General features: G+C 32.4%; 4 protein-coding genes across 11 annotated transcripts in view; 1 reads left to right on the forward strand and 3 right to left on the reverse strand.

Annotated features, from left to right (window-relative positions):
* Positions 1-10,950, forward strand: part of LOC116336783 (calcium-dependent secretion activator) — a 31,700-nt gene extending 20,750 nt beyond the window's left edge. For 5 of the 8 annotated variants that reach the window (XM_031760903.1, XM_031760910.1, XM_031760905.1 and 2 more), the window contains 6 exons: positions 2,513-2,669; positions 2,888-3,339; positions 3,416-3,574; positions 4,167-4,388; positions 4,486-4,625; positions 4,716-10,950. In XM_031760903.1, the coding sequence (XP_031616763.1) occupies positions 2,513-2,669; positions 2,888-3,339; positions 3,416-3,574; positions 4,167-4,388; positions 4,486-4,625; positions 4,716-4,938 (1,353 nt within the window). In that variant the 3' untranslated portion in view covers positions 4,939-10,950. The remainder of the gene's footprint in view (positions 1-2,512; positions 2,670-2,887; positions 3,340-3,415; positions 3,575-4,166; positions 4,389-4,485; positions 4,626-4,715) is intronic. The other 3 variants (XM_031760907.1, XM_031760908.1, XM_031760904.1) reach the window with 3 other exon arrangements.
* Positions 10,951-12,356: 1,406 nt separating this feature from the next.
* On the reverse strand, positions 12,357-14,279 carry LOC116352609 (ectonucleoside triphosphate diphosphohydrolase 5-like). Its single transcript, XM_031785333.1, has 8 exons — positions 14,239-14,279; positions 14,125-14,158; positions 13,820-13,983; positions 13,492-13,753; positions 13,105-13,429; positions 12,867-13,033; positions 12,643-12,806; positions 12,357-12,573 (listed from the first exon to the last, which is right to left on the reverse strand). The coding sequence occupies exons 5-8, from the start codon at positions 13,263-13,265 to the stop codon at positions 12,466-12,468; spliced, it is 600 nt and encodes a 199-aa protein (XP_031641193.1). The 5' UTR covers positions 13,266-13,429; positions 13,492-13,753; positions 13,820-13,983; positions 14,125-14,158; positions 14,239-14,279; the 3' UTR covers positions 12,357-12,465.
* A 2,687-nt stretch (positions 14,280-16,966) lies between these two features.
* Positions 16,967-19,434, reverse strand: LOC116352510 (ectonucleoside triphosphate diphosphohydrolase 5-like). Its single transcript, XM_031785161.1, has 8 exons — positions 19,054-19,434; positions 18,794-18,988; positions 18,468-18,729; positions 18,123-18,294; positions 17,887-18,033; positions 17,640-17,806; positions 17,417-17,580; positions 16,967-17,343 (listed from the first exon to the last, which is right to left on the reverse strand). The coding sequence occupies exons 1-8, from the start codon at positions 19,093-19,095 to the stop codon at positions 17,227-17,229; spliced, it is 1,266 nt and encodes a 421-aa protein (XP_031641021.1). The 5' UTR covers positions 19,096-19,434; the 3' UTR covers positions 16,967-17,226.
* A 1,230-nt stretch (positions 19,435-20,664) lies between these two features.
* Positions 20,665-22,774, reverse strand: LOC116336611 (ectonucleoside triphosphate diphosphohydrolase 5-like). The gene is made up of 9 exons (XM_031760560.1): positions 22,647-22,774; positions 22,560-22,587; positions 22,325-22,479; positions 21,999-22,260; positions 21,617-21,926; positions 21,380-21,552; positions 21,145-21,308; positions 20,910-21,009; positions 20,665-20,837 (listed from the first exon to the last, which is right to left on the reverse strand). Exons 1-9 carry the CDS (start codon positions 22,686-22,688, stop codon positions 20,779-20,781), a joined length of 1,293 nt encoding a protein of 430 aa, XP_031616420.1. The 5' UTR covers positions 22,689-22,774; the 3' UTR covers positions 20,665-20,778.
* Positions 22,775-22,974: the final 200 nt, after the last annotated feature.

Below are 22,974 nucleotides of genomic sequence, written 5' to 3' on the forward strand. Positions count from 1 at the left end.
TTTGCTATTCAAAAGCGATTCGGTGCAATCGAATGCAGCGGCTGGTTGTAGAGTGCGCGACATGCTGAGCACGTCTCAAAATACCATTTGAACATTGTGAACGCATTGCGCGCAACAGCTTGGTGCTAATAGAATTAGCGATAATGTAATTCGGTCAATAATTGGGCTATATATCGAGCAACAATTTTCGTAAATACCAAGAATTCACTTACTCATTGATATATCAATTGCAATGCGAATGTAATAAACCGAAACTCGTGTGTCGCAATAACGAAAACTGATAAGAAGAAAAAAATGAACAATATGATCAATTACGCTATCGCTAAATCGTCTACCCACACCGAAAATTGCATGGTTTTTTACTATTATTTATTTTTTGCTCTCGCTCTCGTGGATTTTTTCCTCTATTTTCATGAGTGACTCACTCATTTACTACTCTCTTTTCAATTTGGTTTCATTCGAACTTTATTTGCCAACACTTGTTTTTTTGGGCTATATTTTCATCTATGCTATATTTTCGAAGTCGAAGTTTTTTTCAGGCACATGCCATTTTTACGTTTTGTTCTTTGTAGCAATCTATCTATACGTTCATTTCATATTCCATATAATGAAGCGTACAATTGCTTTTTTTTCTTTAGTGTTGCTGGTAAACAAACGAAGTTTGCCTTTCTGCGTGCATTTTGGCGATTGTTTTTTTTTTATTGTTGTTGCAAAATTTTGTTTTTTTCATTTTTTTTTTCTCACGTTTTGCCGAACAGCACACATAACATACGCTGCAACAGCCGGAATCGAATAAAGAATTCTATTGGTGTTCTATTGAATTTACACTTGAAAATGTGAAATAAAAGATTAATAAATTCAAACTATTTCCAAATGTTTGTATCATCGAATGCGTCAAAATCATTTTCCAAACCAAAAATTGGCATTTATATATGTATTGTAAAATGTACAAATTGCGCTGCACACACATACACACACAAAATAAAATCGCTGCAATATGGGTGCGCATTCAAGCATACCAAAATAAAAATTCGATTTTTTCTTTGGTTTCGTTGGATTGTTGCTGATGCTGTTTCACACATGCATTTATTTGTATACATTGTATGCTGATGGCTTTTTTTGAGTTGGATTCTTTATTCGCTTTGTATAATGCATATCATTAAATTGTTTCTGTGCAATTGACGATACGCAAAGAAGTCCATGTATCGCACATTAATCAAACCATTTTTTTAAAAAATAAACGATGATCAAAATTTAGAATTTGGACGAAAATTAGAGATCTTTTTGATTGGAAACATAAGAATCAATATTTTTTAATATTTTTCTACTTCAAAAACACAATATATTTCTGAAGTAGTTATAACCTATTTGATCAATAACAATATGATCCATCACATTGAATATACACACAGAGAGACACATATTCATAAACTTATCTCAATTTGCACCGAATCAGAAGCATTTAATTTCTGTTTACAAATAGTATATGCATGAAGATTCACTGCCACCAGTTTGACACATGAACCACTTTTTTATATTTGTCAAATTATTTAACATATTATGAATGCGTTAATTTTTGTGTAGATTGGACCGTTTATTTTATTTTTAATTAGAAATGTTCTTGTTTTAGAGATTTGCTAGGTGGGCTTTTGTTTATAGAAGCCCATTGTCACTTAACTTTTCGTGTGTTTTTGTTGTAGCTTGAAAGATCATTGCTGTAATATATGTTTCGTTGTAAAATTATCAGAATCTCTCAAATTATAAACCGAACAAGTGTCTTTTTTTGTCAAGATAGATGATTCTATGTAATATTTTCGGTTTTTAATTTCGGCGAATCTGCTCTAAATGTGCTCTTCTTTATTATAAACTTTGATCAAAGTAATTAAAATACAAAATAAACGAATTGGCATCAAAAATCATCATAAACAATGTAAATCACATCCAGAGAATCAGAATCACAAAATTATTCAATCAAAAGCTCATTTCAATGTTATCTGTGGTTTCATAGAAATCAGCAGAAAATATTTGTTGTTTGTATCTATTGTCATTTTGCTGTCACTTGCGAATCCAGTTCGACTCGCGTAGGCCTTTCATTTTTAATAATAATTGTACACAAGCCTATTTATATTACATACTGCAAATCTTTTACTTTAGAATTTCATTTTCATGTTGAGTTCTTTTTTCGGATAATTACAATTATAATTTTTGTTCACATCCACGAAAAGTGAAATATTTAAGATATATTACATGCCAGCTGTATTCGATCAGCTATCAATTCTAGATAGATTTTTTTTTCTTAATGCAATTTGCTTCTTTTCAAAATACGAAAAAAAAAACATTTTCTCAATACAATTGGAATTATAATCTGACATTTTAATATAAATATGATTTTTCTTTCTTTTCTTTCGATAATTGGGTTTTTTGCATTTTTGCTTCGAATTAATGCATACACTCGCGTTCGCTCGCTAAACAAACAAATGATGCAACAATGATGCTTGCGCCGGCTATTTAGGCATTTGCATGGTTTAGCGATTTACTCGTTGAACATGCAGAAATATTTTGGTCACTGTTTGCTGTTGATATGGATCGTGTATTATCTGAACAACCGCCAGACACCTGGGACTCTTTTCCACTATTCCAAATTTTAAATGATTATCTACGGACAGACGGTAGGTTTTCCATCTTCTCTCGCCGAAATGTTGTGAAGTCAACAAGAACATGTTCTTCTCCTTCTCTCTATCTCTTTTTCACTGTATTTTTTGTGTTTTTTTTTTTGTTTTTTGTTTTTGGTGTTGTTCTCTTTTACGAACACCTATCTGTGTGCGATTGGTGATGATCGAATAAATTGACTAAAAGAAAATCGTTTCTATTCATTTTCAATCATTAGACAATTTGAAAAATGGTCGTTTTCATCAACATTTACGTGATACATTTGCACCGTTGGTCGTACGATATGTAGACCTAATGGAATCATCAATAGCTCAATCGATTCACAAAGGTTTTGAAAAGGAACGATGGGAAAGCAAAGGCAATGGCTGTGCAACATCAGAAGATCTATTTTGGAAATTGGATGCACTGCAATCATTTATACGTGACTTACATTGGCCAGACGAAGAGTTCCGTGAGCATTTGGGACAACGATTGAAATTAATGGCCTGTGACATGATTGAGTCGTGCATTCAACGGACTGACGGTGCATTCCAATCATGGCTTAAGAAAAGTGTTACATTCATATCGACCGATTATATCATACCATCGGAAATGTGCGCCATGGTTAATGTCATATTAGATGCAAAAAATCAAAGCTTTAAACTTTGTGCCGTTGATGGTGTTGATGTGGTAATGTTATTGATTTTTTGTTTGAAATGCATAGAAAATGTCAATTCATTTGCATACATTTTTGTTTATTTTATAGCATCAATATCACGCTAAAATTGATGATCAAATCGATAAAACGTTGGCCAGCATGAATTTGGGCTTAATCAATAAATTGATGTCAGTGTTAGAAGCGTCACTTTCGAAACTATCACGCTACGATGAAGGCAGTTTCATTGGCTCAATTTTAAGTTTTACGGTATGTATGGTCGGTTTATTATAAATATTCGAATACTTTCGGCAAAGTTGTAGCCCTTGAAGAGACAAAAAAAATTATCACCAAAGGAAGGGTCAACGACCTCTCTTTGGAGGTAAAAATGACCCTAGTAACCCATCATGGCAATGACCAAAATGGAGAAGATGAGATTCCTCATGAAGAATTTCTCTAAGAGCACTATAGCTCCCGTACCACCAGAGCACCCTTGTACCTTGAAAATCGGGTCCAAATGTGGATGTTATGCACACCGAATTAACAAATTTTTGTTGCTGTCATGTTCTGTTCAGTGACCGGTTCGCGCATATTTCTATGCTTGCCTAAATACGCTAGGTAGCATAGATATCCCAAGCATAGCCGCAAACGCAACCGACGCATCGCCGTTCACTCTATATGAACAATACACATATTCGTTTATGCAGACGACCGTGCGCATACAATATAGCTCGAATCGAATGGCGACGGGTGCGTTGCGGCTTGCGTCTCCGCTATGCTTAGCATAGCTATCAGGCATAGAAATATGCGCGAACCGGTCACTGGTTCTGTTATTTATTTATTTTTCGTTGTATATTTAAAGAATGTGTCTGGCTCCGGCAAAGACCTTGGTCAAGGCTATGTGAATTTCGCGCGTAACAACATGGATCAAATTCGTGGTAAAATCAATGATGAACTTTGGATTCTAACATTTTTCGAACAATGGTATACATCACAAATAAATATGCTGTGCAATTGGCTGTCGGAACGTATAGGTCATTCGTTACATTTTTATCAGTGTACCTGTTTAGCACATATTGTTAAGGTAAACCAATGACTTTTCGCTGCGTAATTGCTCTGCGAATTATTTATCATTCAATAATAAATGTTATTATGTATTTAATTTTCATGTTGGCACACAGAAAATCTATTCGGACTTCGAATTACAAGGTGTAATGGAAGATAAACTAAACTCCAAGGCATATCAAACGGTATCGCAGCGCATGCAAACAGAAGAAGCTACCTGTGCATTGACGATGAACAATCATCCCGATGGCGATGAGTAATTATCTTCAACGCATTCTTTTTGTTGTTGGCAAAAGAACGTCAATGGTGCTAATCTCGTGTTTTTTCTTTTTTTTTGCTATTCAAGCAGCGCATTCGATGGAGATGATGGAACTGGAGCTGCATCGGTGGCATCGGCCAGTTCAGCTGGAAAAGGTACCCGAACACAACCGATTATGGAATCGTTGGGTGAAGATGGAAATATTAATATAAGTAATGTAACAAATGTGGTTGTAGGTAAAGTTGGAAATTTGTTTGGTAAAGGCATCGGTGGCATAGGATCAAAACTTGGTGGTGGTGGCTGGTTCTAAATAGACAAATATAAAAAGTGTACAAAAAAAACAAAACAAAAAAGTAATGAGAATTGAGAGGGATCGTAGATTGTTGATAGTGTTTAGGATAAAATATGGGAAAATAAACACCAGGACAAATCCAACACTTGACACTATAACACATGATACACAAAACACTCAAGCATCCTTACTCTCCCATCCAATAACAAAAAAAATATATGAGAAAAGCTCACTAGAAGACCCCCTAACACACATACACACTACACACACAATGTCAGCCACAATGCGAACACGCACTGCAGATGCCAACACAATGGACAAATATTTTGATATTGAAATACAAACACTTACACACAAACACTCTCCTACCCATACACACACACACACACACACATACATAATCCAAAACGCAGTACGTATACTCTATTTGCATTCAAATACGATTTTAAAAAAAAAACAATTATTTTTGTCTTGCATTGAACATCTTTTTCTCTCGTTCATAGAACTTTTTATACTTGTTTTTTTTCCTTCACATGCTTTAATAAAAAAAATTGTAGACGATTTAAAAAAAAACATCAACAACCATTTTTTGAAGGTGAGATAAATCTCTGAAACATAGTATGAAAATTTAAAAAAAATTAACATACAAACATGAAACTAAAACATCAAATATCTTATCTGAAGTAACAAAAGTCTAAAAAAAATTTACATGAAATATTGTAAAAACCAAACCAAACAATATAATTATAAATGAAGCCAAAGCCAAAATCAAGACTACTGAATGGAGAAAATGAAGTTGAACCATTTTACTGAATCGCAAAAAAAAAAGAAATCAGTATTTCTCATAACTCAGACACCATTGATAAGAAAAATTAAAGAAAAACAATAACAAAACAAACATAAAATAACACACATTTAGCCCATTATAATATTAAACAAAAAGAACAACAACATTTTAATTATAATTGTGATTAAATTTACTTCTTTCTCCAAAACAGTAACAACAAAACTTACTACTAACTTGCATATTTGCTTACTTAAATACTTACTTAAACTCTAACAAAAAAAAACAAGAAAATTTATAACCAAGCAAAATGATTCTTGAAGTGAGAAATTTCGAAGAAAAAAAATTACAAAAAAAAAGAATAAATATTGATAAACCAAGCAAATTTAGTCGCCAGGCAAATGTGAAATTTCAAATATAAAAACAACCATCAAATTTCGCTGATTATAAGAGGCAAAATATAGTATGTATACAAGGGAATCAAGTAGTTATATAGTACTTTGTTCCATCAAATTAATATTTATAGAAAAAATTGAAAGCGATATGAAAACTATTATTTAATTAGTTATTTGTTATGTAAATACACATAGCTTCTTTCGTGTTTGTTTTGAAGTGTGTTGGTGATGAAAAATTAAATCGATCAAACACTAAAATAAGTGCGTCAAAAACCTTTTTTTTTCTATATTAATTTTCTGGTTTATTCAATCGTTGTTAAATTGTTGACTTGTACGGAACCGATCTAAATCAAGAGGTGGCATTCCAGTATCATGATTTTACTATGCCACCGTGGTTAATCTTAAATCTGCACTAGTCCACAATTTAATCTAACGTCTTTTCATTTATTTTGGTAATGATCTCATTTTTAAACACAATAGTCGATAGACAATATCAAGACAGAAAAACCTCGAAACGAGCATTTGTAAAAATAAAATAAAGTGTTTGCAAACGATATTCTACTAAAAAAAAAAACAGTACAAAATAAAAATGGTATTTCGAAATAAAAGAAACATACACATTACATATTGGATTTACTCCGAATGAAGCAACAACAAAAATACAATAAACGAAATATATAAATGGTGAAGACAATGATAGCGATGACAATGACCTTCGAAATAATGTTTATTGAAATATTTAAAAAAAAAATTAGACAATTTACTAAAACAAATAATATGGCTTAGAAACATAGAGAACCATTTAATAAATGACATCTTTCTGGACTTGGAACTTCTTTATCTCCAGAGAACGATTCGAAACGGGATAACGTCGCATGGATATGGTATCACAAAGATTCTTTTTTTCAAACAAACGCAATCATTTAAGAAATCGAACAAATTGAAATTTGGAAATTATTGGGAACACACTCTATAGTCGATTAGAGAAAATGTACTGATTCGTCGATCGGTGTGCGAGTGAGCCAAACATAAATGTAATATATCATCGAGAACATCCCAGCCAGCAGCAGAAGCAGCAACAACACCAGCGTATTTATATAATGTATAGAATTGATAAAATAGACGATAAAGACAAATGCACATACTCGCACCACTCACACACAACAAACATACATTTCACTAAAACGGAGTTTTAGCACATTCAGCGCTTTGTACAGTTTGGATAAATAAATTGAATTAATACCGTATAGTACTATTGCTTAACAACAACACCAATAACAACATGAAAGAAGGAAATGAATGTTACGATTTTCTGCACACATCAAAACACACAATACAACAGCAACTGCAATAACAGTAACAAGATTATAAAAATTCACCAAAGCTATATATCGAACGCAAACACATTTTTGTTCAGAATGATGATATAACGATTAAGAGATCTATCTGTAAATATTGTTTTTGAACGGCAAAAAAAAAACACTTGGATAAAGTCATTTCAATAGGAAATGACTTTATTCCCTTTGTTGGGGAGTAATTGAAAGAAAACACTTTCAAAATATTGACAACAAAATGTGAAAATAAAATAGATAAATCGGTAAAAATCCCGGCTTGAGCGAACATTTGAAAAGGTTTTTCACTACAAATTGATTAAACCATTCACTAAGTTTAGCTTTCATTTTTATAAGAATGGTTGTAAAATTTACAAACACATACACACATTTGTAGCTTACAGTCTGTAATAAAAGTGATGCAAAAAAAATGGAAATGAAGACAAACACATCGAAACATGTAAATTTATTAGGATTGTCAGTAAGCATCTGACTCGAACGTAATGTGGTGGAATGTGTGTGTATAGAACATACTTTCGAATTAATTCAATTTTTTTTCGTTCATTTCTCTCACTTTACTTTTTTTTCTATTTTTGTTCTTTGCATGATTTTTATCAATTTATAATAGTAATCGTTGCATTATACTTCCCATTCTATCGCATATATACATATATAGGCTTTCTGTAAGATAACGACACTCATCTTCGTTCGAAACTTCGAAAAAGCCATAAAAAAAAACAAAAAAAAATGTTTTGGCAATTTGTGCTTTCTATTTTACAGAGCATCTAGCTTTATCTATCCAGCTCCATCGTTTTCCAAATAGATTTCATAGGTTCAAACATGTTAGCGTGTTTAATTGATTTAATTTTTGTCTCTCATATTCAATATTGAAAGTTTATTTTTTGTTTTTAAGATGAAATACGTTTTACACCGGACATATACTTACGGTTTATTTTACATAATGCTATTGAAATAGGAAAATTGTATTTTTGTTAAAAAACAAATATTTAACAGAAAAAGTGTGTTTTGGATTAGTCGCGATTTTCAGCCATAAATGGCAACATCCCAAAACAATATTTCAAAAACGTTCTCTATACTATATATGCAGTCGACATTAGACATTTTCCATTTTAAATATACAAATCATCAGCACATCAAAACATACAAATGAACACATACACACAGACACACAGTGAAGTATTTAACATGAATGTGTGAAGCGTTTGGTAAATTATCGAAAAATAACACTGAAGCAATTGCGAAAAGCAGAACATGTCGCATGGATATGGTATCACAAAGATTTTTTTTTTTTAAACAAACGCAATCATTTAAGAAATCGAACAACAAGAAAAGAGAACTAAAAATGAGATATTTAAATTTAAAAAAATGAAAAAAAAAAATCTTGCCTTTAAATATTTATTGAATAATGAATAGTGCATTCATAGTAATTTAATGAGAACATACAAATGAATAAAAAAAATAAAAAAATAAACAAAAATAAAATAAATAACTACGTTAAATGAATTTACTAATAAAATTGAAATCTTTAAAAGTTGATTTAAATCTAAAAACAGAAAATTGCTGAAAATAATGATATGCAACAATGAATATGACATAAACGGAAATGGTTTTCAATAAATGTTCATTATTCGATATTTTTTTGCTCGAATTTAATTGCGATGAATTCAAACCGCATACAATCTGAATACGCAGTTCGTATTCGGTGAAAATATTTATTCATATACACGAGCACTGACTTTGATACCGTAAAATCGAAATGTTACCAAAAAAAAAATGTGAGAAAAAGAAAACGAGAAGACTTTGACCTGAGGATAGCATCTATTTCATCTCTCAATGGTATAATGAATGTGTATTTTAAAGTCAATCACGTTAATGTTTGCTTCATTTTGTGCAACCGATCGCCCTTTTTTTCACTTTATCCTCAGTCATGACCCCCTACATATCCCTTTGTTCTTCGAATATAGTAGATAAAATATATTTCAATTTTTAGTAAACATTTTCTCTGTGGATCTTTCTTAAGCTCATTTCTTCTGTCGCTTTAATATTTTTGAATCTTGAAACCAGGGAACTTTATCTTGAATAACATTTAAATAAAAAACAATAACAATAAAAATACGTCATTGTTTCGACGAAATCAAATGAAGTAACCAATTTGTGTGAGAAAAAGTCTATATAGTTCATCACAATTGATGACACATTTTTAAATGAAGACGACAATGACGAGAATGTTTTGCCCAGTGAACTTATATTTCCATGGTGCACGAAATTTGACCGAATTGTTCTTTTTTTCTTCCACATATTTTTTACACCAATTTACCGCAACCCCCGCCTACAAACACACAAATTTATTTCTATTTATGCAACAGGCACACATACCGACCCCACCCCCCTCTACACATACACACAACACACACATACATACGCAAATTCCTCAAGCATGAAAATCTATATCTATTTTTCCAATGCAAAACCAATGAAGTATGTTATAAGCATGTAAATAAATTGAGAAAAAAAATTATAAATATTGTGTAGAAACAGAAAGTTAAAAAAAATGGCTAAGTTTTTATTTAAACAGCTTGTACAAAACCAAATCAGAGCTATCAACTGCAATATTGTCCATTAAATAAATTGCATTTAATGCATCGAGAATTATATGCCATGTGTTTAACACAAATATATGTTGACAAAATCATTTGCGAGAACCGCTGAATGTAAAGCGTATATCTTTGGATAGAATATCAAATGGGATCATTCCAGTTAAAATATCACAGGATATAGCTCCTTGTATTTCTATCAAATTTTCTAGCAAAGACCGATAATATATTGAAGCTGGCTTATCAGTCAGCTCAATATATTGTCTGTGCAAAGATTTCGCAACGCATTCAATTAATACAGCAAACGATATGTAAGCAAACAAAAAAAGACCAACACATATTTAAATTAGAAAATGTCGGTTTACGTTGAGATATTCTAACATTGGCTTTTTTCGCTCTATTCTCATTTAATTTTTATTTCTATAGAAAATGGCATTCATAATAAAACACTGATTGAATAGAGATTGATGCAAACGTAATGAAATATATCGAAAAACTGTTGTAAAAGTAACAAAAATTGAAAACATAACATTTCGTCTAAAAGTTGATAAAACATTTTTAAAATTGACAACTTAAAAAGAAAAAAAAACATACACAAATAAAACAAAATGCATAAAAAAGAAGTCGTAATGTAAAGACGATTCATTTGTTATTTAGCTTTCTTTGTTGGATCGTCAGTTAAATTTAAACTTTTCTCAAACATTTTTTTGAATAAATTTAATTGAACAACAAAAAAATATAGTTAAATTTTTTAATTCAATAAACATTTAGAAATGAAAACAAAAACAAAAAAAAAAGACAAAAAATAAGATAATGAAATCAGGACGGAAAATATTTAGACATATGCAAATGCTCAAATTCGGGTAAACAAAAGATGATCACTAAAATAGCAAAAAAAAAAAAAACGAGGAATAAAATGAAACCATAGGACTTTGGAGGTGGGATGAAAGTTTACAGAACCACCCTCTGTGTATAAATGAAAATAATAACGTGTTACGAATTGCAAAGATACATGGAAACAGAATGATAAAAAGAAATAAAAATAACTGTAGGTAGATTATATTCAAATAAAAAGTAAGAAAAAGGAGAAATGGGACATTTTTATTTTCATTTGAACAATTTCGTACAATATTAACTATTTACTTTGGACCATTCGTACAAAGTAAAAACACCTTATTATTTTCTAGTTTCCCATCGATATATTGTTATTGGGGCATATCACAATGGAAATGGACCGATTGAAAGGACCATGCCTCTTTCACCCATATTTAATCTGAATGGTTCGGTTTGCCACTGAATCCAAATGTCGCGAATCATAAAACTGCACAGCCAAACAGACAAACTGTCAGCGATTATCTATCACAGCCTTTTTTAAATTCAATAAAAATTAAGTATTGTCGAAATTGATGCAAATTTTGAGATTCCTCAAACCATTCAGCCCAATGTAATAACCGTTTGATGACTATGGATTTTATGCGACATAGATGGTACTTTTTGTAATCATTTTGCAAATTTGGCGCCATCTGACATTTCAATTTGGTAATAACGGAATGTCTAATGAAGACTTTAGAATCCCAATTATAATTTTAACCAAACCTTATCTATTTTATATTATTTCTTGGCTGCACGCAATTTATTAGGCAAACATACAATTCTCGTACAACAAATTAACGTCTGAATACTTAAGTAAGCGTGCGAGTGAAGGTCTTATATTCCATTTTAAACACTCAACCATTTTTCAGACCCATGGAGTTAAAGCTAGTGATATCGGTACTGATTTTTCTACTTTGAATCCAGACAATAGTTCGCAATTTTAATCCAGACACCAATTCGTTAAAATAATGTATTTAAGTCTAGACAATAATTCGCACCCAGAAATTAATACGTCCCCCCTTTTATCAACTGTACACCCTTAAAAATAAGTGTACCATCATTTCTATCAACTGCACCGCCAGTTGAATGTAGATATTTTACACAGTTGATGTCGAATGCTTTCGCGGTAATTTTGGATATCATTTGTGAGTTTTGTGATATCGAATTTCGAAAGTTGAACATATACTACGGGACATATTTCCATATTTTTTGTTATATTTTGGATTTTGTCGTGTTCTTTTTCTATTCAGTTTGTGATTTTTGGTGAAATTCAGTAAAAATAATGCGAAATATCATTCAGCATGTGAGGAAAGAAAAAAGCTACTACCGCAAACACATACCACCAAAGTATATCAAAAGATTCGCATTTTATATAAATAAAGGACCAAAATACTTGAATGAGTCACGATATATTTGAAGAAAATAAAAAATGTGTCGGTTTATTCTGTATGGTTAAAATAATTTATTAGAAAGCTGGTAAAAAATGGTAAGTGTTTGTTAAAATACAAAAAGAAGTAGAATAAATCTGAATTACGATAAAAAAAGTATCAATTCTCTTTGCGGTTGAATTTTTTCTCACGCTTCAATCCGGCCAAAAGGTCATAAGCAAAGCCAAGCGTCCATGAGACATTGTGACCCTTCAATTTTTGAAGGAACTGTTGAATGAATGAAAAAACTTTTATCAAAACAAGAATTTCAAAGTGAAATGGATGCATTGAACTCACATTAACTTTGATTTCAGGTTTCAATTCAAATCCGTCGTGCAACAAGACATACATATAAATTAAATCATGGCACAAGAATGGGTTCTTATTATCTTCAACTCTGCATGCTTTTTTCGCACTTGACAGTATTCTGCTTAAAATGGCTTGACCACCTTCTATGGGATCTATTGAAGGAAAATTTGTTCCACTAACTTTGAGCATTTTAATGTTCAATCTGCACTTACCAATCAACCCGGTTTCCTTGAAAACAGAGAAGAAAGCAGAGAAAACATAGATTTCACTTTCATTTTTTAATGGGCTGGGTTTTGGTGTGAGCAAACCCAAAGTTTTCTCTTGTATCAGTTTCATACATGCATCGAAATCAACTGTTCCATTTCCATTCGGCAAACCACTTGAATTTTAATAACAGAAAATTGTAAACATTTGGATTTATTCTATGCTTAAAATTATATTTTCACTCACTGGACGTTATATGCCACGGTTCCAGATACAAATGAAGATGGTTTGGTATTTGGATGCATGCAAATAGTATACAAATCTGTAGCTCCATCAGGATTACCATGACTGGCTACAATTTTTCTAACAGTACGTCCACCCAAATCAGAATAGCTAATAGTGAACATATCTGTTTTTGGGTTGGAAATGCCATTCCCTTTCGATGTTGATAAAGTGTAAAGATGATCGTTTAACCCATGATCGATGGTCTAATTTTTTAGAGGAAATGATAATTCTATACTGGCACCACCGACATCCAATGTAACCACTGAGTCTGGCGAATTCCAACGGCCTGAATTCAAATATCATACACTTAATATGTGGTGATTTCGCTGCACAGAAATTATATATCACCCAATATATAGTTAACCGCAAACCATGAAAATATTCCTTCATCGACACCATCTATAACTGTGGCAGCATTGTCTTTAACGAGAAAACCGGAAACATTGAGCATCTTACGCACTTCTACTAATAAATTTTCGGTCTCATGCGACTTCAGATTTCTAAGACCACCAGTTCCACCCAGTATTACTGGTGTGTTAGCCAACACTTCTGGCCCAAGTTGGAGTTCTTTCTTAATTGTTTCAAGTAATCCTTTTATTTTTTGTGCGCCCTATTTCATGAACGAAATTTAATTTAACTTTTCTTTTGAAACGAAATGAGATTGAAGTACTTATACCTCAGTACAATTTTTGACGTAAGATCCAAGGCCACCGCTTATCTTTGCATATTTTTCGTAGTCGTCTAAAATTAATTCTTCAGTCAAACGGTTAATATGAAATTTGTAGGCAGCAGCTCTACTACCCGCTCAACCAGCATCAATCGCAACAATGTACTGTATATCTATTATAGCGAGATGAATCAATAAAATATATACCATTCATTTCATTCAAATATTCTGATAATTCAGTCATTTATCGGTTTTTGAACTGATTAAAAAGGGATTTGAATATCCAAAAAAAAAACTTATTTAAATGAGGTTACCTGTAGGTTTTATAAAACAGTGAGTCTGAATCACCTAATTTTTGAAGAAAAAAAATGTTTTAGCAAATTGTTATATAACAAAATTATAAATTAAAATATTCATAAGCAACCGACCAGGAATGTTACCAATAAAAACAATTTCATTTTGAGAATTTGTTGATTCTAATTTATTATTAATCCAATTGTTTCTCACAATCAACTGAATTATTTACGCAATATTCTCTCCTTTATATCATATTTTTTTTAATTTTTTCAATTTAAAAATGTTGGAAAGAATTTGAAATGTGGCATACATAGATGGATTAAATGATTGTGATGCAAATGAGAAGTTAAAGAATGAGGAAATATTAGTAACATATGTGTAACACAATATCACACCTTTATATACAGTGGATTCTCGTTTATTTGCAATTCGATTGTTCGAATATTTCAGAAATACGAATTGAATTAGGAAAATCACATTTTTTCATACAAATTACAAATTTTGGATCTCTATAATAATTATAATATAATTAAATATTTTATGGAACCATCGTTTTAAATGACTGTATTTCGTAGAGATTATAGCAGAGCATGAATTTGTCACTCATCCGACATCCATGTATATAATAGTGTTTGCAACGGAGGCGATTTTTCGACTCCGGAGCCGACCTACGCCGAGACTATTAAAACCGATACCGACCGCTTTCCGACCATCTTCGGATCGGATCGGTGTTATATAGACCTGTCAAAACACAGGTAAACCAAACACTCAATATGACCGCTAATTGATATCAACAGGTAAATCACCAGGTATGAATGGTAATTAGCATAGTAATGTTCATTCACAGATTAATTTAATGGAAAGTCTTAAGGAAATCAATTAGATTAAGTACATTTAGTCTGAGAAAAGCTATTATATCCTTTTCATTGGAAGGATTATCATTTAATCCATTTCGGTTGAAAAGGTTGTCAGACACATTTTTGAATTATTTATCTATTTTCTAGGAAAATTTCACCACTTTCATTTTAAATGTTACAGAATACGAGAAAAGTCATTTTACATTCACTAATCTAATATGTGAATGAACATATTACGGCGTTAGTTAACTTACATACCTGGTGACTTACCTGTTGATATCAATTGGCGGTCATATTGTGTATTTTGTCTACCTGTGTTTTCACGGATCTATATAAACGGATGTTGGATGGTCAAACTCATCATTCAACTCACATTGAGCCTTGCGATAACATGGTAACATAAGACTTGTTTTCTGCTAGAATAATTTTCATCTTAAAACGTAAAAGTAAAAAAGCGTCCGTTTAAAAATCAGAGAAAAGTACGAAAAGTTTAAATTAAATTTTTGATAAAACATTTTCGTAAACATGGATTTCATGAAACATGTGAGAAAATGGATTCTGTCACGTCGTCTGCCACGAGAAATTATAGTAGATGTGTTGAACGGAGTCTGCATCGAGGAAATAGTACAACGAATTGAGTATTTGGAGTACTTTTTATCGGTATCTCAGATGTGTCCAGAATTCGAGCAGAGTGCAAAAGACTGTTTTCGAGCTCGATTCAAACACGTTGGAATAATTGATAGTGCAACATTTCCTCCAAACTGTGTGCCATCTAAACGGGCACATGTGCTTCTGCGTACATTTGGTCCATCAATTGAGTCGCTATCATGGACCGGATGCACATCAAATCACGAACGCAACGACCGCATATTCAATTTAATAACGAAACACTGCGGAGAAAAATTGAAGGAACTCAATATCACCTGGTACAATCCAGATTTTGACCAAGTCGAATTCAAATCGTTGGAAAAATTGGATCTGTACTATGCATCGCCACAAAACTTTCGATTGTATTCATCGCTAAAAATTTTGAGCATCAGACAATTGAAATCATTGGAGCATGATAATATTTGGTTTATGCGCAAAATGCCGAACTTGGAGCAAATGGAATTCGATGGCGTTAATGATCTAACGGACGAAATGTTAACGCAATTTTTGTCTCTAAATCCAAAATTGCGATGCTTAAAGGTAAAAGATTGTAAATATATTACGCCATTGGTTTTTGCAGCCATACGAAACTGTGCGCCGAATATCAAAGAATTGGCCATTTTCTTTCATCGTTCGTCAGATTTTTCGGATGCTGTATTGAATGAGAATATTTTACATTTGAGCTTTTTACACAAATTGAAGAATTTGAGCTCCAATTTCGCTCGATATATTCCATTTGAGACAATCAGTAATATGTTTGCTGAAAGCGGTGTTCCAATTGAAGAGCTGTCATTGGTTTCATTGAATCCATCGATTGGCGAAAGTGAACGTATGTTGCAATTGAAAACATTGAAACATTTGAAAATTAGCAGCCCAGTCGAAAGCATTTTCGAGGATGTACTCCTCAATGCGGTTAGAAGTCAAACGTTCTTGGAAACAATCAATGTAGATGTGAACGGTTGGCGAAATATATCTATGTCAACAATTGAACAAATTTTAAAGCACGGCAAAAATCTAACACAATTTTCATGTGAAGTAAAAGTAATGGACATCGATTTAGAGAGCTATGAATCCCTTTTGCAATTGGTCAAAGATCGTGTCAAAACCAAAATTGAAGTTTTTCGCGGTGTGGTTGATGTTCCGGAGAATGTTCTAGAAACAAACCAACAATGGCTTAATGTTAATGTTAGCAACAGAAATTAAAGTAAAAGTGCATTTATTACTAATTACTTGCCATCGTTCAAAATAATTGGTTTAATTTTATTTTTTCCTAAATTTTTTTCTTAAGATATATTTTCAAATTCAAATATTTTATTTGTAATAAATCAAGACTAAATCAATAAAAGATATATCATTTTCATTTATATTTGAAATGTTTATGTTGTTTTTAAATTCTTCTCCATATTATAAAAAATATATTTCAAGCGGTAATTCAATGGCAGTTTGTGTATTAAAGTGGTTGGGTATTTTTCAGACATTCGCAGTTCCTTATTCCATTAGTCTTAAGGTATTAGATGGTATTGATAAAAAAATCTCAGATAAAACTTTAGATGCAGTACTAAAATTTGCCAATTTTTGAAAGTTAATTTTCTACTAGAAAACTACATTACATCGCTACATTATACAACAGCAAACTTTGCCTTCTATTTTTTCCCGACGTAGACCAACTAATTGATCATAGGCGACAGCGAGAGCCCAAGAAATGTCGTGACCATTCAATTTCTGATGAAACTGTATTAAAAATAAAAAAAAAATATTTTTCAAATTATCGTTAAAATATGAGTCGAAAATGTATTGCTTTTACATTGACTTTGGTGTCTGGTCCCAATTCGTATCCATCGCTAAGCAAGACATACATATAGGTTAAATCAAGACATAAGTAAGGATTTTTATTATTTGGAACGCTGCAAGCTTTTTGTGCACTCGACAAAATATCTTCCAATGTTACTTGGCCACCTTCTTCACGATCTATAAGCAAAGGAAAATACAATCTTCCGAAAAAACATAACATTTTTCTCTGTACATACTAATTAAACCGGTTTTTCTGAATCTAAAATAAAACCCAGAAAAGGCATAGACTTCACTCTCGTTTTTCAATGGGCTAGGTTTTGGCGAAAGTAAATGTAAAACTTTTTCCTTCACCAGGTTTCTACATACATCAAAATAGCCTGTCGATTTTTCATGTGGTATACCACTGGAGTTTGAAAAAAATAAATAAATCGAAAATTGTTAAATACATTTTGCATTGGTATACCGCATTTTTTTTTCACTCACTACATGGTATACAATGTGGTGCCGAATTTTTTAAGCGATGGTTTCGTATCTGGATGCATACAGACAGTGTGCAAATGTGTCGCTCCTTCAGGATTTCCATGACTGAATACAGCTAATCGAACCGCTTCGGCACCCAAATCCATATAGCTAAAGCAAAAGTTTACAGAAAAATACATCAGGAGTTATTGCAATTCAAAAATAAAAAAAAGTCCATTTATTTTTACTATGGATAATACCTTGTTGAAAAGACTTTCGCTTTGGCTTTTGGTACTGATGTCGACACAGTGTAAAGATTGTCTTCGATCCACGGATCTTCGCTCTTCCCACTCAATGCAAATGTCACTTGTGTGCTTGCACCTCCTAAATCCAGAGCCACCACCGTCTTAAAATTCTTGGTACCCCAATGACCTGTCATTGTAAAAATGTTATTGTATTTTGAATGCATTCAATTTTGGTTAGAAATCAGCGTGTTAGTGTGCTAACATCAAATAAAAATTCACCAAACATATTCAGAAGGTCAATAGTATTTACAGAGAGGGATATTTTATTTGGTGCATGGAAAATGCTTTTTCGTTTCTCACCTGATATATAATTAATTGAAAACCATGAAAAAATTCCTTCATCCACGCCACTTATGATTGAAGCCGCATTACCTTTAACCAAAAATCCGGAACTTTGAAGTACTTTGCGTACTTCAACTAATATCTTTTCAGCGTGCAGGGGATTTAATTTTCGAAGGCCGCCGGTTGCTTTTAGTACCAATGGCGTTTTTCCCAACACTTCTGATGGAAGATTAAGTTTTTCTTTCAATTTTTCCAGTAAAATTTTTATCTTTTCTGCTGCCTAATTTGTGAATGACATTGACTATAGTAATTGTTATTTCAGATCACTTTTAGATGAATTCTACCTCAGATGGGTCAACAAAAGTGCCAAGGCCTCCATGTTCTTTGACATATTCTTCTCCATCGTCCAAAATGAATTGCTTGGTTTTGCGATTAATGTTGAATTTATAAGCTGTTGCCCTATTTCCTGTTGAACCGGCATCAATTACAACTGAATACTGTACATCGTTTATATTGAAACCACTTGCACAGTTGAACACCTGTGAAAGAAAATGTTTCATTAATCTTCATTAAAAAAAAAATAATTTTTCATTAAGATACTTACATAGCATCCAACCAGTAATGTTGCGAATAAAAATAATTTCATTTTGAGGAGTATTCGTCCGAAAAGCAAAATTAGTTCAACAGTTGCCCGCAAACTAAATTTTCCACGAAGCGATTTTCTATTTATATCAGCCTGATATTATCAGATTTGTTTTTTATTAAACGTAAATCGCTGGGATAATGTTATAACATATATTTATCTCGATCAACGGCAGACTTATCTCAATATATTCAACTGTTCAGATCGAAACTAGAAAAACTATAAAAATCGACTTTTTTCCTAATTGAGATGCTTGTGAACGAATATTAAAACGTAATAAATGTCTGCTTTTTGGCAAAACAGCAAATTGATCGGAATGTATTTGTCATTATTCACTTTAAAATTTCATATCGTTTATTATATTGGAATATTTACGCAAATGGTTTTTCAAACGAAGAACATTGTACGTAATAAAATAATTATATAAATTGTCGTATTTCGCGCACAGCAACAACGTGGAATAGCGCATGACAACTGATGGCGCATGAGAAACTTCAGTGAATCTTCAAGCTAAAACCACGATTTCCGTGATGATGTGTTTCCAAGATGTCGGCATACAAATGTATTGAACTAAAAGTCGACGAAATTCCATGCGAAATGTGGCCTACTAGTTGATTTTCGACATAATATTTAAAAATTAGTGCTGTGAGCACTTGTGAACAGCGCACATATATACTAACACATTGTACATTGCGTATATATTTTTGAAAATATAGTAAAACGGAGAATATTTCGATATCGGCTATTACATCACAATTCGGAGATTACGAATAAATGTGTCTACCCCCTACTAGGGGGCCCCTAGACCTGTAATGCTCGATTCATAGATTGGTTATAGCTTCTGATGGTGTCGATCCAAGGGAGTGGTGGTTCCAAAATTTTCCAAAAAAATTTGATGAGATAAAAACAGGTTCTCAATTTTTTGGCTCAGAAGACCCTAGCAAATCGAAAGAATTTTTCATCAATCTCATTATTCCTTCAACGTTTTACCGCAAATGTAGAGTTCTATTTCGTATCGTTTTAAATGAGTAGTCGGCGTAATATATTGTCTACAAAATTGTGACAATGGAATAAATAAAGTTACACTTTGCAGTATTACATTTATTATGGGTCATGAAATCCACACAAAATGTAAAAAATAATAATTATAATTATGGAGATGGAAAATAATAAACAAATACCTTTTTCGTTCGATCTCTGTATTCCACTTCGATCAAGTGTTTATGAAAGAGATAGAGAGAGAGAGAGAGAGAGAGAGAGAGAGAGAGAGAGAGAGAGAGAGAGTTGTAATTTTGAATTCAACACAAGTGTTTCGATAAAAATGTAAAATAATGGAAAAGTATAAAGATTATTAGGTTGATACGTACACGTTGGCATATTTATTGCATTTTCAGAAGAGTCTTGATCATCGTAACGTAACAAAATTAGATGATTTTTTTAATATTCATTGTTTTTTTCGATAAATATTTTGCAAACGAAAATTTCGTTCACATTTAAAAAATTTAAAAGAAAAAACAGAAGATTACTGCCTCGATTTTAAGTCATTGATATAAAAAAAAATAAAACAACATATTTCTTTGAACCGATAGCTGAAATGCTTTTATTTTTTTCGGTATTATTCAACAGGGTAGTTGTTAATATTGTAGTGTTTTTTTGCTTCTACAAGCGGTTTTCTGTTTTTTGCCCCTAATGCTTGGGTTTTTTGCCACTACCGCTTGGTTTTTTGCCACTACCGCTTGCCCCATCTAGAAACATATGAATTTTGAAATTTATTGAATTATGTTATTTACATTAAACAGCAACAGGTATTAACGAACCATTGCCAACCGGTTTTTCAGCGACTTTCAAACCAGACAATTCATCATATCCAACACCAAGGGTAAATGACACATCATGACCATCCAATGTTTGCTGGAACTGCGTTGAGAATAAAATCAATCGTATTTTAAGAAAATAATCAAGAAGGAATTTTTTAAGAAAAAAAAGAAATTGTAAACTTATTGTAAAAACAAGAGTAAATGTAATTTTATATAGTGTGAAATGTATATTTACGTTGATATTGGTACTAGGTTTCAGTCCATATCCTTCGCTCAACAAGACATGCATGTAGATTAAGTCAAGACACAAGAACGGAGCACCGTCTTGTTTGACACTGCACACTTTTTTCGCACTCGTAAGTATGTCTTCCACAGAAGCTTTTCCACCTTTTTTTCCATCTTTTTTGAACAAAAGAAGAGCATTTGATAGGTCATATATATTTAAAAATATAAATCTCATTTACACTTACCAATCAGACCAACTTGCGGTTTGCTGAATCTGAAGAAAAAACCAGAGAAAGCATAGATATCTTTCACATCTTTCAATGGGCTGGGCCTTGGTTGAACCAAGTTTAGTGTTTGGTCTCTCACTAGTTGTGTGCATGCGTCGAAATCGACCTGTCCTTTGTCATTTGGTATACCTCTGGAGTTTATAAAAAAGAACATTTTATTAAAAATGTTAAAAGAAAAATTTAATTTACACTTACCGAACTTGGTATGTTTTTTTGCCGAAGCCAATAGTAGATGGTACGGTGTCTTGATGCATACAAATTGTCTTCAATTCTGTAGCGCCGTCAGGATTATCATAAGTGAAAACAGCCTGTCGAACCGATTCAGCGCCCAAATTCATATAGCTCGTTGAAAATACTTCAGCTTGAGATTTTGGAAATGGTGTTGACACAGTGAAAACGTGATTGTTTAACGAGACATCATTCTTTTTTACTATCGCCGTCGTAATTTGGGTACTCGCGCCACCCAAATCTAAAGCAGCTACTGTATTTTTTTTACCCCAACGTCCTAAAGTCACAAAAAAGTTCAATTTTTATATGTATTAGCTATGGGTCACAATGCAGACAAAAAATTTCTTACCTAAAAGATAATTAACGGAAAACCACGAAAAAACTGCTTCATGGGTACCGCTTAGGACTTGAGCAAAATTGCCATGAGCCAAGAATCCAGACGACTTGATTACTTCACGCACTGGTGCTAATATACGATCGGCTTCTTCTTTGGAAACCTTTCGAAGACCTCCGGTGCCTCTCAGTATCACTGGCGTTTGTGCTGCCAATTCATCTGTAAGTTCCAGTTTTCCCTTTATCTCTGTCAATAGTTCAGCTATTTTTGCAGCTCCCTATTGTGTAAACAAAATTGAAAGATTTCTTTTTGCAATAAAGTTAAATAAGTTTTCATTGTACCTCAGCGACATCAGGTAAAGTAGTTAGACCGCCCTTGTTTTTCGTCATTTCTTCACGTTCCAATTTGAGTAGCCCTTTCGATGATATACTGTATTTATAGCCAGCTGCTCTGTTGCCCGTTGAACCAGCATCAATTACAACTACATATTTAACAGCTATATAAAAAGTAATTTAAAAACAATACAAGTGTTATATTTCATTTAATTTTCAATGTTGAATTATGTCAATTCAGTACCTGGAGGAGCTCCTGCACAATAGAGAACCTATAGTTTATATCGAAAGTTAGTAATTTTTCACATTTTTCTTCAGAAAAAAAACTCACCCAGCACCCAACCAGTAATGTTGCGAATAAGATTGATTTCATTTTTCAAGAATATCGAATTTGTCAACTCTAAAGAATCAATTGTTTCTCGTAGCCAACTGACTGTTCTACTCAATAGTAGTACTATTTATACTGAGTTTTCAAGCAAAAAACATTTGAAAGAATGTGAAATGTGTGAATTCATAGATGATGACGGAATTTTTTTTTAGAGGGGGGTGATGGCAAAATATCGTCCCTGGAAAAAACTATGGGGGGTTCCTGACGATGTCAACAATTTGTGAGAAATGAGGATAAAATCGTTTTTTTTTTTTGCTCTTCACTTTTTTGG

The sequence above is a fragment of the Contarinia nasturtii genome, unplaced genomic scaffold (genome assembly GCF_009176525.2).
Source record: "Contarinia nasturtii isolate CC-2019 unplaced genomic scaffold, AAFC_CNas_1.1 Cnas_scaffold_187, whole genome shotgun sequence".
Taxonomy (NCBI): Eukaryota; Metazoa; Arthropoda; class Insecta; order Diptera; family Cecidomyiidae; genus Contarinia; species Contarinia nasturtii.